The 15210-nt window shown below is 47.5% G+C and overlaps 1 protein-coding gene across 1 annotated transcript; it reads right to left on the reverse strand.

The window, feature by feature from the left end:
- Positions 1-1894: 1894 nt before the first annotated feature.
- Positions 1895-11771, reverse strand: LOC132766301 (beta-1,3-galactosyltransferase 4-like). Its single transcript, XM_060760697.2, has 2 exons — positions 11531-11771; positions 1895-4243 (listed from the first exon to the last, which is right to left on the reverse strand). Exon 2 carries the CDS (start codon positions 4228-4230, stop codon positions 3145-3147), a length of 1086 nt encoding a protein of 361 aa, XP_060616680.2. The 5' UTR covers positions 4231-4243; positions 11531-11771; the 3' UTR covers positions 1895-3144.
- Positions 11772-15210: the final 3439 nt, after the last annotated feature.

The raw sequence follows: 15210 nt of genomic DNA on the forward strand, positions 1-15210 counted from the left end.
CCTCAGCGTCAAAAATGAAGAGAGCTGCAGAATGTTGGGACCCCTCCAAAGCATCTTGTTTGTTCTCTCCCGTTTCTTCTTTTTATCCCCAAGATTATTCTTCTTCACAGAGAAGATTCTAGGCTAACATCCTGGGTCTGCAGCCTGGGAATCCTCTTGGATTCAGCATTGATGCTTGATGCTCAGGTGTCGGTGGTGGCCGGGAGGGCCTTTGCACAATTAAAGCTTGTGCACCACCTGCAACCATACCTTGTGAAGTCTGACGTGGCCACTGTGTTCCATGCCTTAGTTACCACCAGATTGGATTACTGTAATGCACTCTACATGGGGCTGCCTTTGAAGATGGCCCGGAAATTGCAGCTGCTGCAAAGGTCGGTGGCCAGGTTGTTAACTGGACTGCATTACAGGGAGTGGTCAGCTCTCCTGTTTCAACAGCTTCACTGGCTGCCGATAAGTTTCCGGTCTCAATTCAAGGTGCAAGTTATCACCTACAAAGCCCTAAATGGCACACAGCAGCAGCAACAACAACACCAAGAATAGCAACAACAACAACAAAGTACACATACCCGGAGCCCGTTGGCAAAGTTGTCCAGCTTTTAAGAAGCAGCTCTTATTCCTTTTGTCTCTCCAGAAGTTTAGGATCTCAGTGTAGTGAATGCATGGGGTGGCTTACATACCCTGAAGACACTTGATTCTTTCTAATCTTGAAAACTATGATGTCTTGGGGTTGGTTAGTGTAGGCTACTGATATACTGATAGTATTGGCTACCATCTCAAGCGATTGGTGGGAATGAGAGTGATGACCCCCCATCTCTGGAACTCCCTCCCTAAAGAAATAAAGAAATAAAAATGACCCCCCCCCCCTTCAAAAACAATTAAAGACGTATTCCTGTTCATTGGCATATGGAGAGGAGGATGATTAGAAGTTCACATTCAATCAATATACCTGTTTTGAACTTGTGACCCTACTATGACTCAGTTGGTTTTGCCTTAGTTGGTACCGCTGACTTCACTGGCATTACTGGCTGCATAACATTTTAAGAATTATTTTAAATGAATGTTAACTGTTGTTTATATAATTTGTCTAATTTTTTGGCTATGTTAGATATAGATTAAGTGATAGATTATGATATTATTTAAGTTTTTGGGTATAACTTGGATGTGGATATTTTTTTTTGGGGACATGGTTGTTTGTTTTATGTTTCTTATTTATGAATTGGATCTCGCATTGAATATTTGCCATCTTTTGTTGTGAATCTACCCTGAGTCCCCTCGGGGAAAGAGGGCGGAACATAAATAAAGTTTTAGATTATCACCTTGTTGTGGTGAGGGGGCTTGTGTGTTCCAGTGAACCTGCGGGCATAACCATCAGAGTCATGCACTCCCAGGTGAGGATGCAGAGGAGGTTCCGGACCAAGCACAATCTGAAGACCCGAAGACCTCAACAGCGGATCAGGCGGAAGACAACATAGTACATGTTACAACAGCTGTGAAAACGGAAGATGGCTGCAACAGATTGAGAAGCCACCTTCGTCCCACCTCGGAGCCTAAGATCCTCTGGGGAGGTCCTGCTCTTAACCCTGCCTCTATCACAAGTGAGATTGGCGGGGACGAGGAGCAGGGCCTTCTCGGTGGTGGCCCCCCGCCTGTGGAATTCACTCCCCGGGGAAATTAGATCTGCAACATCGCTCCTTTCTTTTAGGAAAAAACTAAAAACATGGATCTGGGACCAGGCATTTGGACACGCGGGCAGATAAAGAAAGAACTTCGATGATGACTAGGAAATGATTAACGGATTGGATCTATGGAACTCTGGAAAATGAAACGCTGATTATAAGAATGATTTTATAGGATGTTTTATATGATGTATTTGTACTGGTTGTTGACTGTTTTTAATTGTGATAACTGTTTTAATTACGTTTTTTGTATATTATGTGTAATCTGTATAGGCATCGAATTCTGCCTTTTCTGTAAGCCGCCCTGAGTCCCCCTTCCGGGGTTGAGAATGGCGGGGTAAAAGTACCAGAAATTAATTAATTAATTAATTAACCACATCACTGGTTGGGAACCTCACTCTGTGAAGACTGTGTATTGATTGGCTGTGCACCGACCTTCACGCACACAAAAAACCCCACTCACACACAGGTATATTCCAAGAAAAATAAAACCAAACCAACAACAACAAAAAAGATATAACCCAAGTGCTGTCAGAGGTAAAGACTACAACCTTGAGAATTTCTATGCATTGCCCATACTGCCTTGCCTAAGAAAACCCTATTGAGCTTGTGGGGTTGACAGGCTGCTTGAAGGCAGAACACACACAAGGCACCAGATCCTGTCTGATCTTGGAAACTAAGCCACCTCAGCTCTGCTTAGGACTCGAATGGAGGACCACCAAAAAATCCTAGTTACTAGAAGAAGTATTTCAGAGGAAGGAATCGATGAAACCACTGTGAGGATTCCTGGCCTAAGAAAAACCTGGGAAATACATTGGTCAGCAAGCAGTATGAAGGTACATCTTCACTTAAAGAGCAACACTGGGACCTCTAGTTCCCCTGCCTGGCTTCTTTCCATCAGAGTCTTCTAGCAACTGGTGACCCCAAGCAAACTTTGCTGCTGAATTGGTCAGAACAGGAGAGGGAGAGTCCGGGGGGGGGGGGGGGCAGTGAGACCAAGCATTAAACAATCCAAGGTTATCCAAGAAGACCTCATACCTTAATCATAACATTAAATTCTAGTTGTTGTTGTCACTTCTGATTTATGGTGACCCTAACCCTAACCTGTCTTGGGCTTCTCTTGGCAAGATTTGTTCTGAGCAAACTTGCTGTTGCCTTCCTCTGAGCTTACTAGCATTGTGGACTCACCCATAGTCACCAGAGCAGAAAAGGGACCCAAAGCCTGTACTCCCAGAATTGTGGTCCAAAGGTCAAACCATGATGCCAGGGTGGCACCTCAAAACACTTTGTTCAGATCTTGCCTGGCCATTGCCTTCCTTTTTGGCTATCAGGAGGGCAGGAATTCAAATCCAAGAGATCTACCCTGCAAGAGGGGACAATTGCGGATGCAGAGTTGGGGGTACAGTTTTGCAAAATGGACTTTGATCTGAATGCCCATTTGTCCAGAGACACTCAGCTGCCTCTTGGCTCACAGGTCAGCCGTCCAGGCCAGGGCCTTGCACCACAGGTACCCCAGTGCCCACTGCCAGACTTGGCACATCTCCTTGTAGGGTGTGGTCGAGTCCCAGACAGCTGCAATCTCGACGGGAGTCACCTTGTGTACGCTGAGGAGAATCCCCTGGTAGCAACAGCGGTCTGGCGGGAAGTGGTCCCCACCAGTCAGTCGGGCCAGGTGCTGGGGGGCGATGCCTGCCCAATGGGCGCAGAGTCCCACGAAGACGTCCTCCACAGGCACCAGGGGCACATGGCGGCTAGCTCCCAGCAAAATGGGTACGGCAGCCCCTGAAAGGACATAGACTGCGCCACTGCAGTAGAGGGGAAAGCGCTCTGCCGGATAAAGGCTGGTGGGTATGTAGTACTTGCTGCGGGAGTCCCGGTTGGGCCTGGCCCGCCAATGGATCTGGCCTAGGTAGGTGGGTGCCAAGGTGATGTGGTGTTCCAGCTCCTCAGCCAGGCCGGGCAGGTTGAGGAAGATATCATCATCCACCTTGACCAAGAAGAGGAAACCAGGACAGTGGTTGGCTGCCCAGCCCATGAGAGATAGTGTCTTGAGTGTCAGGTTGCCATAAGTGTCCAAGAAGCGGCCCTGGACAAGATCCTGGTGCTTGGCCGCCTCCAGTTCCAATGCTGCTTGAAACGAGGGTTTTTGTGGCAGTCCCAAGGCAAAGAAAGTCTGGACTGTGAACTTCCCGGCCCAGCGGGCTCCTCCCCATGTGGACCGGATTGCCTGTCGCTGAGTTTTATGGTAAGGGGCACTGACCACCAAGACCAGGAGAGAGGGAGCCCTGGGGGAGCAGGCCTCAGGTGGTGGCAGGAGGAGGAAGTCATCTGAGGAGGGCAGGAGTGGGGGGCTGATGGGGTGCCCCCCGCCCGACATGAAGTAAGGCAGTGAGTGTGAGAGCAGCTCCTCATGGCCCCCACTGATCAAGAAGCGAAGGGTCAAGAGAACCATCAGGGTGGAGAGCAATCCCCAGAGCAGCCGGGGACGATAGCAGCATTTTGTCCAGACTCGCAGTACCATCATTGAAGGTTGAAGGTCCAGGGGAGGGTCCATAAATGGAGGGGCCCTGTGGAAAAAAGAGGGTGAGGTGACATTGGAGCATAGGAAGGGAGGGAGGGAGGGAGGGAGGACAAAGCCTTGCCGGGTGACTGACCAATCAACCCCTGCCCCCAGTACATACTTCAGCCTTCACTGAGGGCCCTTCGACACCACCATATAACCCAGAATATCAAGGCAGAATAACCCACAATATCTCCTTTGAACTGGGTTATCTCAGTTCACACTGCCATATATCCCAGTTAAAAGCAGAAAATATAGGATTTTATTCAGCTGTGTGGAAGGGGCCCCAGGTACCTTCTTTTGTGCAGTAAAAAGCTAAACAGACTCTTAGAACTGGAGCAGACCACCAGATGCTATCCAGTCCAAACCCCTTCTGCCATGTAGGAACACACAATCAAAGCCCTCCTGACTAATGGCCTTCCAGCCTCTGCTTCAAAACTTCCAGGGAAGTAGACCCAGCTCCTTCAGCCGCTCCTCATATGGTTTAGCTTCCAGACCTTTTACCATTTCAAGACACTCTTCTTGACTTATTTTATTTTGTCAATATTTTTTATTGAATTGTCAAGCCCAGAACTGGACTTCAGACTATTATTCCAGGTGAGTGTGGTTGCGACTTCCCTCGATCTAGACACTAGGCCCCTATTGAGGCAGATCAAGTCACATTCGCTTTTTTAGCTGCCGCTCATGGTTAGTTTGTGGTCAACAAAGACTCCTAGATCCCTTTCACACAGACATCTGTCAAGTAAGGTGTAACCCAACCTATGTCTGACTATCCAGGGAGCAAACTCAAATTGATTTTCCTCATGTTTTCCAAAATGCTTGCGACCCGAAGAGTTTGGGGTTTTGCATATACATAATGAGTAGTTTGGAGATGGGAGCTAAGTGAAAACATGAAATTCATTGAAATTTATATATGCCAATGGACCACGGTGGTCCACGCTCAAGTTTCATCCCGAATAGATTACTGCAACACACTCTACATGGGGTTGCCTTTGAAGACTGTTCAGAAACTCCAACTAGTCCCACAGGCGGCAGCCAGATTACTAACTGGAGCAACATACAGGGAACATACCACCCCTCTGTTATGTCAGCTCCACTGGCTGTGGTCCATTTCCGAGCACAATTCAAAGTGCTGGTCTTGGCCTATAAAGCCTTGTATGATTCTCGCTCAGCTTACCTGTCCGAACATATCTCCCTCTACGTCCCTCCTCAGAATTTAAGATCGTCTAGGGGGGCCCTGCTCTCGGTCCCGCTTTCTTTGCAAGTGTGTTTGGCAGGGACGAGGGACAGGGCCTTCTTGGTGGTGGTCCCCCGCCTGTGGAATGCTCTCCCTAGCAAGATTAGGTCGGCTACATCCCTGCTCTCTTTTAGAAAGAAGCTCAAAACGGTTTTAGGACCAGGCCTTTGAACAGTAGGTTTGGCAGTAATCAGAATGTTGGAATTTTTGACTATGACAGGCTTTGGACTGGGTCGCCAGTTGCTAAAATAGACTTTGATTTGACTACATAATAATAATGTTTTAAATGTATTTTAATCTAATGTTTTATCTTTTGTATAATGTTGTACGTAATGTGGCAACTCCTGGCAACTCGATGTGGCAAGTTCGCACATCACTATGCAGATAAAGTCGCTCAACAGCGTTCCGACTTAGATGGCAGTTTTGATGCAGTGTCCATGGATGTAACTGAGGTACCTGTCTCTCCGGTTTTGATGGATTCGTTTCAACCTGTTCAGCCTGATGACGTGGACAAGATTCTTGGGGCGGTGAGAGCAACCACCTGTGCCCTGGACCCTTGCTCTTCCTGGCTGGTTTTATTTATTTATTTTATTTATTTTATTTATATAAACTTACCAGTGGGGGATTGGCCGAGTGGATCTCGAAGATCATAAATGCCTCATTGGAACAGGGACATATTCCATCGATCCCGAAAAGTGCAATTGTGAGACTTGCTTAAAAAGGCATCCCTAGATTCCTTGGTCCTGAACAAGGACCAAGGCCTATCTCTAACCTCCCCTTCCTGGGCAAGGTTCTAGAGCGGGTGGTTGCCTCCCAACTCCAGGGATTCTTGGACGACACCGATTATCTAGATCCATATCAGTCTGGTTTTAGACCTGGCCATGGCACTGAGACGGCTTTGGTCGCCTTGGTGGATAATCTCCAAAGAGAACTTGACAGGGGGAATGTGTCCCTGTTGGTTCTCCTGGATATCTCAGCGGCTTTCGATACCATCGACCATGGTATCCTTCTGGGACAGCTCTCTGGAATGGGTTATGGGGGCATTGCTCTGCAGTGGCTCCGCTCCTTCCTGGAGGGTCGCTCCCAATTGGTGAAGGTGGGGGAGACCTGATCGGATCCGTGGCCTTTGACCTGAGGGGTCCTGCAAGGTTCCATTCTATCCCCCATGCTTTTTAATATCTACATGAAACCACTGGGTGAGGTCATCCGGAGTTTTGGAGTTGGGTGCCATCTGTATGCAGATGGCACCCAACTCTACTACCCATTTCCACCAAACTCCAAGGAAGCATCCCAGACCCTGAACCAGTGTCTGACTGCTGTGGTGGACTGGATGAAGGCTAACAGGTTGAAGCTTAATCCAGACAAGACAGAGGTCCTCCTGGTCAGTCGTGGGGCCGACCAGGGTATCGGGTGGCAACCTGTGCTCGATGGGGTTACACTCCCCCTGAGGGTGCAGGTCCGTAGCTTGGGGGTCCTCCTAGACTCAACGCTGTCACTTGATGCTCAGGTGTTGGCGGTGGCTGGGAGAGGGCCTTTACACAACTTAAACTCGTGCGCCAGCTGCAACCATACATCGTGAAGTCTGACTTGGCCAGCGTGATCCACGCTTTGGTTACATCTAGATTGGACTATTGCAACGCGCTCTACGTGGGGCTGTCCTTGAATACGGCCCAGAAGCTCCAACTGGTACAAGGGGCGGCAGCCAGGTATCTTACTGGAGCAAACTATAGGGAGCCCCTTTTAAAACAGCTCCACTGGCTGCCGATAAGATGCCGAGCCAAATTCAAGGTGCACGTCCAGTGATTCTCAACCTTTCTAATACTGTGATCCCCAAATAAAGTTCCTCGTGTTGTGGTGACCCCCAACCATATTTCCGTTGCTACTTCATAAATACTCTTATGAATTCTAATGCAAATATCTAATATGCAGGATGTATTTTCATTGTTACAAATTGAACATAATTAAAGCATAGTGAATAATCACAAAAACAATATGTTTGGGGGAGTATGGACAACGTATGATGGGATTTGCAGTACCTTCAACCAATTCAGCTCTGACTTCCAAAGACCATTGAGATCCCCCACGAATTACAGACCTGGACCAAACTTGGCACATAGAACTCCCGTGACCAACAGAAAATACTGGAGGAGTTTGACAGTAATTTATGGGAGATGTAGTTTACCGACATCTGGAATGCACTGAGAACCCAAATGACTATGGACCTGGGCCAAATTTGGCAATATGCCCAAATTTGAACAGTGGTGGAGTTTGGGGGAAATGGATCATGATATTTGGGAGTTGCAGTTGCTGGGATTTATAATTCCTCTGCCATCAGAGAGCATTCTGAACTCCTGACAGCGGGCGCTGCCGGTAGCCCAGCCTTCACATTGGTATGAACTGCAGCAGGGAGTTCCGCAGTTCCTGGGCCGAACTTTGAGGCCAGCAGATGGAATGTGCCTCAGCCGCTAGCTCCAAGACCAGGAATGCCTGCAAACCTCAGCTAACTTTCCCCCTCCCTTACTTTGTATCATTCCCTAATAAACCACTTGAAACTTGAAACTTTTTATCTTTCCGCATGCTACTTTTGTATCCCTTCCTGGCTCAACACTCCATGAACGCTTCCATAAACTCCTTTCTGGGCTCCGGAGGGCCGTGAGCCCGCGGGGGGCGCCTCCAGGTGGCCCCCGGACCCCGAATCTGCGTTCGACCAAAACGCGGATAAGGAAACCGCCATTACGGACCCCGCTATCCACTAAACCATTTAACATGGCGGATCGCCGCCGTTCCAATTTTGGCTTGCTCTATGATTAATTCTAAGTCTATCTGTCATCTCAGTTTCTCTGTTTTGGGCTGCTCCTCCCGGAAAAAAATTAGTTTTGTTTCGAGGACTTCTGTCTTGGAGAGAAACAGCTGATTGTCAGTGGCTGGGCTCTTTCTCGCTTCCCCGCGGCGGCCGGCTGCAGCAGCCCCGAGGAGGGGCCAGATGGCTCCCAGGTCTTGACTGGGAGCTGCGGTTCACTGAAGGACATTACTCCACTCTCCACTACTTGCAGATTCTTTGCGGACCTTTCTGCCTTCTCTGATTGACTTGGTGCCCTAGCATCACGGACTTCCTCCATGAACTCCAAACCAAGCCGCTTGGGGAGAAAGAGCCCCCGCCTGTATGTGCGTGGCCTTGTTGAAAAGGATCATACCTCAGGAACTCTGCTGCTTATCTCTATCAATTGCTGTGGTTTTCTAATAAACTTTGCTGGGACGGGATGGGGATCTTTCCTATGAAATCTATGAGTTATGAAAGCCTATGAAGAAAATATATATGAAATATATATATAATATGTAATGAAGTGAAATGAGATGTACCCTCACCCCTTTCCTTGCCTTTCCCCTCTTGAACTTTACCCTATAAAAGAATATGTGACCTGGGGATTACAGTTAAGGAAATCCAATTTCCTTGGAAGAAACTCCATCCATATTGACATTGCATGGACAAATACTGGCAAATCTATGGCTTTGTTTTCAGAGTCAGACGAACAAAAGCCCGAGATTTGTCAGCCAAAAAGCCCGGAAAAACAGACTGATTAAATCAATCATGGTGTTTGTGTATGCTCCCTTGTGTCAAAGGATCTCCTTTGCCTACAGGGTTGAGATCCAGACACCATCCATAGCCACCCTTTTTGCCTATACACATCTTTTATCAAGACCCAGGAAATCCCTTGTTCTCCCCATCCGCCTCCCTGCCGTGAAGAGACAAAAGGTGTTCAATCAGCTGGCGGACGCCTCCCAGGCGTTCCGCCCCTCTGCGCTGTCAGACTGAAAGCCCGCCTCCTGGTCGCTGATTGGACAATCTCCGGAGGCGCTCCGAGGGCTCTGATTGGCCCTCTGGAGGCGACAGCGGCCGGCGATTGGAGGGAGGGTGGGACCAGCGGCCAAGCCTCCTCCCAGCTGTTCCGGAGCCGGCCAATCAGGACAGAGGGAACTGACAGGAGGCGGGCGGGGGATTCAAACCGGGATTTCTTTGTTTTGCCTGTATAAATATGCCTGAAATTCACTGTACTGTATGCCTTATGGAGGATTCATCCCTGTAACGCATCCTTTTCAGCTGAATTGCTAAATAAACGCCTCGGTCGCAGATTTCCTCTTCAGCCTCTGGCGAGATTGATTTTCAACGTTTTTGCGTCTTTTTTTTGAATTGGCATCCGCTGGCCGCTCGCCAAGGTCAGGACCCCATTCGCGGTCCTTAGGGACTCCCCTCGGTGGGAGAACCCCCAAAAGAGCTCGATATCACTCCAACAAAAATGGAATTGAAGAAGCTTGGCATACAGAACTCCTGTAACCAACAGAAATTACTGGAGAGTTTTGGGGTTATTTTCCTGACACTTGGGAGTTGCTGGGATATATAGTTCCCTCCCATCCAAAAGCATGCTGAACTCATGCAACCATGGAATGGATTCAAACTTGGCACAGAGAACTCCCATGGTGAACAGAAAATACTGGAGAGGATTGGGGTACATTGTCCTAGGCATTTTGGAGCTGCTGGGATATATAGTTCTTTCCCATCCAAAAGCATTCTGAACTCATGCAACCATGGAATGGACTCAAACTTGACACAGATAACTCCCATGGTGAACAGAAAATACTGGAGAGGACTGGGGTACATAGACCTTGGCGTTTTGGAGCTGCTGGGATATATAGTTCTCTCCCATATATAGCATTCTGAACTCATGCAATTATGGAATGGACTCAAACTTGGCACAGAGAACTCCTCCTGCCCGTCCCCCACTTCCTTCTGAGCTCGGAAGGAGGCAGGGGCTGGGGGTTAAGGCTCCACAGATGGTCAGGCATTGAGGATGGCAGGAAGTTTACGCGCAGGCCTGAATCGAGGGAAGTCTTCTTCCCCCATGCCTTTGCCTCCAAAACTCCTCCTGCTGACTACCCACAGGTATGTGGGAAGAGCAGGAGGAGGAGCCCCTGGCTGGCTCAGGGGGTCGACAGCCATTTTGGAGGGGGCGGGGACAGCCAAGGCAACTTCACAACCCCCAGAAAATGGCTGAACAAGCCCCTCAGGAGTCGTGACCCCCAGGTTGAGAACCGCTGCCCTAAACGGTTTAGGCTCCGCCTATTTTCGCGATCGCATCTCCCTCTATGAACCGGCATAAACTTTAAGATCTTCCAGGGAGACCCATCCTTTAGCTCCCACCACCATCACAAGCACGGTTGGTGGGGACAAGAGAGAGGGCCTTCTCGGTGGTGGCCCCTCGCCTCTGGAACGCCCTGCCTGGAGAAATAAGACAGGTCCCATCCCTCCACTCCTTTTGTAAGAGCCTGAAGACAAACCTTTGAGAATGACTAGTTCTAGCTCTGCCCCAGATACCGTTGAAATTGACCATATCTTTTTTCTACTAATTACCCAGGTCATTTTCTTCTATTAGGCCCTGGAAATGTACAGCCAGGCCCGGCCTTTTAAACTGCCTTGAACAGGCAGGATTATTTTAAATATATGTGCTTTTGTGGTTTTAATGTTTATATTGTCTTGTTAATTTTATGTTTATGCTGTTTTCTTTGTATGTATTGATTATGTTACTTGGAAACCGCTCTGGGTCCCCTTGGGGAGATAGAGCAGCATATAAATAAAGTTTTGTTGTTGTGTTGTATGTTGTTGGCCTCAAATTGCTGCCATTGTAAGCCTCCCTGGGCCCCCCTTCAGGGGTAGAGACGGACAGGGTAAAAATGTTGGAAATAAATACATAAATAAATAAATGATTTATTATACAAGTAGCCAATAGCTATCTATAATAGTGTTGCTCATGAGACAAACTTCATATACAGTGAACCATCAGAGAGCAAATATGTCAGTCTCTCAGCTACACATGGGGATAAATTTGGATTTTAGAGAATAATACAAATTAATTTCTACAGGATTGGATTTGGAAAACTATGTATAACAGTGAACCCTAGAGTTATCCAGTCCAACTCTATTGTGCAATGTAGGAACACACAATCAAAGCACTCCCGACAGAGGAAGACTCCACCAGATTCTGAATGCCAAACAGCTCTTACCTTCAGGAAGTTCTTCCTAATGTTCATGTGGAATCTCTTTTCCTGCAATTTGAATCCATGGCTGCATTATATCCTAGTCTGTAGAGCAGCTGAAAAGCAAGCTTTTCCCCTCGTCAATGGAAAATCCTTTAAAATATTTAAACATGGTTCCCACAAGCCCTCTCAGCCATTTCTTCTCTACGCAAAAAAAGCCCAGCTCCCTCGCACCCGTCTCTCAAAGGGCGTGGTTTCCAGACCTTTGATCACTTTGGTCGTCTTTCTCTGGAAGTGTTCCAGTTTGTCAATATGCTCATGGGGCGAAGTTTATATACAATGAACCATCAAAGAGCTAAACTGTCATTTTCTCAACCACCCATGGGGGTAATTTTGGATTCTGGAGGACGAGACAAACTAATTTCAACAGGGTTGGGTTTGCAAAACAGAATAATAGTGAATCCTAGGGCCATCCAATCCATGCAATAACATACAATCAAAGCACTCCCTACAGATGAATATCCTGCCTCTGCTTAAAACCCCCCACAGAGGAAGACTCCGTCAGATTCCCAGGCAGCAGCTTATTCCTTTACCAAACAGGTCTTACCTCCAGGAAGTTCTTCATAATGTTCATGTGGGATCTCTATTCCTGCAATTTTAATCAATGGCTCCATTGCGTCCTAGTCTGTAGAGCAGCAGAAAAGCAAGCTTTCCCCCTCCTCAATGGGACATCCCTTGAAATATTTAAACATGGCTTCCACAAGCCCTCTCAGCCTTTTCTTCTCCAACTGAAAAGTACTCAGCTCACTCTCACCTGTCTCTCAAAAGGTGTGAAGTCAATACGGACTTTAGGAGGGTCTCCCCAGTAAGAGAGACCCCTAGGACCGCACCAAAGAGGGTCCGGTATCTTGGCGAGCCGTTAGAGAAGCCTGATTCCAGCAGTTTTATTAATATTAAAAATTGAAATGAGACTCTTGCCAAGGCGAAGAAGTGGCACTGAGGTTTAATGAGCGATTCAGTTGAAGCGGATGCAATTGCAGTGATATCTCACATGCAAGCATACCAATACAAAGTTTGGAAGCATTTTTATAGCAAAAACATGTACAGAGATTTCAAAATTCCCGCCCTCCCTTCCCCGCCCGGCTTGATGGTAAATGATGATGGCTGGTGGCTGAGCAGCTGGGAGGAGGCTTGGCGGTCCGCCCCCAGTCGGGGCCAATCACGAGGCTTCCCCGCTTCGAGGGAGCCTATCAGGAAGCTTTCCTCGCTTTGGAGAATTGACGAATCAGGGAAGAGGAGGCGGGACGATCAGAGACAATGGGGGATGATAGGATTATGACATTCTTGAAACCTACGTGTCCCTGCGTCCGGAAAATCGGCCAGCTGGGGGATTGGGTCATTGTCTTGATAATGAGAAGGTGATTGATTTAAGATGAGTTTTCCTGTCCCTGATCTGATAAGATGTGTTTGTGATGTGTCTTGGGTGAGGCAAAAACGGAGCTGGGCAGAAGACCCCCTGTGGGCAGTCTGGCCTGTATTGTTTCTATTAATCCAGATTATTAAATACAATATAAAATACACAATAAAATCCTATAAATCATTAAAATGCTACATATATCGATGGCAAGATGCACCTTTAAAATACTACATAATGTGTAGACTCATACCTGCGTAATTAAAAACCAAGTTAAAGCAAATAGATACAGCATTATTAAAACTACATAAACAGCCACTATTAGTTGAAAGCATCCCCAGCACAGTCAACTGCAATATCAGAGATTAGTTTTGCCCGGATTTTCTGTGCTGCCAGGGCAAAAAGAGACACCGTTTGAGTAACCACGGGGTTAGTGTCAGCCAAGAGATGGAAAATCTTTTCGGACACAGTGTTCGTCTGAAGGAGGTGAAGAATAAACCCGAGGATTTTGGTTCTTGGATCAGAATACAAAGGGCAGAAAAGCAAATAGTGAGGCAGATCCTCAATTTCCGGGGCCCCGCAAACACATAAACGAAGAGCCAGAGGGGTGCCCGTATATCTGCCATCAATCACTGCTGTGAGCATACTTTGAAAACTAAGGGCAGTGAAGGCTTGTCTAAGTTTTGGAAATGTGAGCCTAGTCAGGTAGATAGCCCTATCATGGTCAAGTTTGTACAGTCTAAACCAGTGGGAGAATTTGGAGTTATTAATGACCTCCCTATCATGGTGGGCACAATTATTAAAAAAATATTCCTGGAGTTTCTCCCTTGAGTTCAAGATAGAAGGCTTATCAGACAGAGTGGGGTGAAATTCCAGCAGCTTCTGGTATCTAGTGTTCCAGACTTTGCATTTTGCTAGTTGTTCAAAACATCCCTTGGGAAGAACCCTAACTGAGGAGTCTTTTACATTTCTCCAATAATTAAATAGGGTAAAATGAACACGTGGTCTAATGGAGGGGAGACCAACCTCTGCCCGGACCAAGGCTGCCGGGGTGCCCGGTGGGAGTCTCAGTAGTTGACCGGAGAAGATGCCTATCAATCAGCCTATCTCTGAAAATCAGAGTTAGGCTGATTGTCCATGCAAGAGTTTGTGTAATGTTTGTTTTTGTGAGGGCAACAACCCCCTCAGGCAGCTGGTTGCTTCCTGGTCGTCGCTCTAAGGTTGGGTAAGGGGCCAAGAGTCAGGCAAAGCAAAAGGGCAAAGGATAATTCATAAAACGATATACATACATTCAAATCATAAACATTTCATAGTAATAAATCCCATCCTTGTCCCACATTCCAAGTACATTTAATAAAAGATTTAATTTCTTTTGGAAGCTTTGAGTCCAGTGTTTTAAAAGGAGTCTTTGAAGAAGGTTCATGGGGGAAATTGTATTTTCTGAAGTCCAAGACAGGCAGATAGAGAGTCCCTGATCTTTGGGAAGGCTGACAGATGAGACCCCAGCAGTGCTGCAGTCGATTCAATCGTCGGTCCTTGGGGAACTAGAAACTCCTCCCAAGGTCCAGGGTCCCCTGACCAGGCTCTTCCCCGAGGTCCCATGGGGGAACCGCATCAAGTCCCTGGGTCCAGAACTTGGCAGAGGCGAGAGGCAGTGAGGCGCAATGAAGCAGCATCAATGGGACTGGCACATTTGACAATCAGCTGTTTCTAATAAAATATATTCTCAAAACTTGAAAGGTTATTTCCTGAGCGTAGGGGTCCAAAATAAGAAAAGCGAGATGGCAGATAGGGTTAGAATTTAGTACAGAAAAATAAGACATTAAAATGGAGCCGATCCGCCATTTTGTGGATACGGAGATCTGAAAGGAAAAACTCAGTATCCGCGGTTTCAAGCGGCGTGGATCCGGTGTCCCTGGAATGCCAGGGAGGCATTCCGGGCAGGCCCACAGTCTCCTGCGGCCTGGAAAAGGTTGAATTCATGCATTTAGTTGGTTCAGGCAAGAAGTGACACAAAGTATCAGGCTAGAAAGTTAAAAAGTTGCAATTTCAAGTACTTTTATTAAGGGAATGGTTACAAAGTTAGGGCTTGGGGGAAAGTGAGAGAAAGGCATGGAGGCTTTGTGCAATCCCTGTTTGAGCTGTCTGTTGGGGCACATTTCATCAGTTTGTCCCAATTAGGGCTTCCAGGAACTGTGGAACTCTCCGCTGCGGGTCAGACCAACTTGAAGGCGGGGGCCTCGGCTGCCCTCGATGACAGGTGTGGTTTCCAGACCTTTCCGTTCCCTCAGGG

The sequence above is a fragment of the Anolis sagrei genome, chromosome 2 (genome assembly GCF_037176765.1).
Source record: "Anolis sagrei isolate rAnoSag1 chromosome 2, rAnoSag1.mat, whole genome shotgun sequence".
NCBI classification, from domain to species: domain Eukaryota; kingdom Metazoa; phylum Chordata; class Lepidosauria; order Squamata; family Dactyloidae; genus Anolis; species Anolis sagrei.

Coding starts and splice junctions, on each gene's coding strand:
- LOC132766301 (XM_060760697.2), bottom strand. CDS start 4,230: ATGGACCCTCCCCTGGACCTTCAACCTTCAATGATGGTACTGCGAGTC.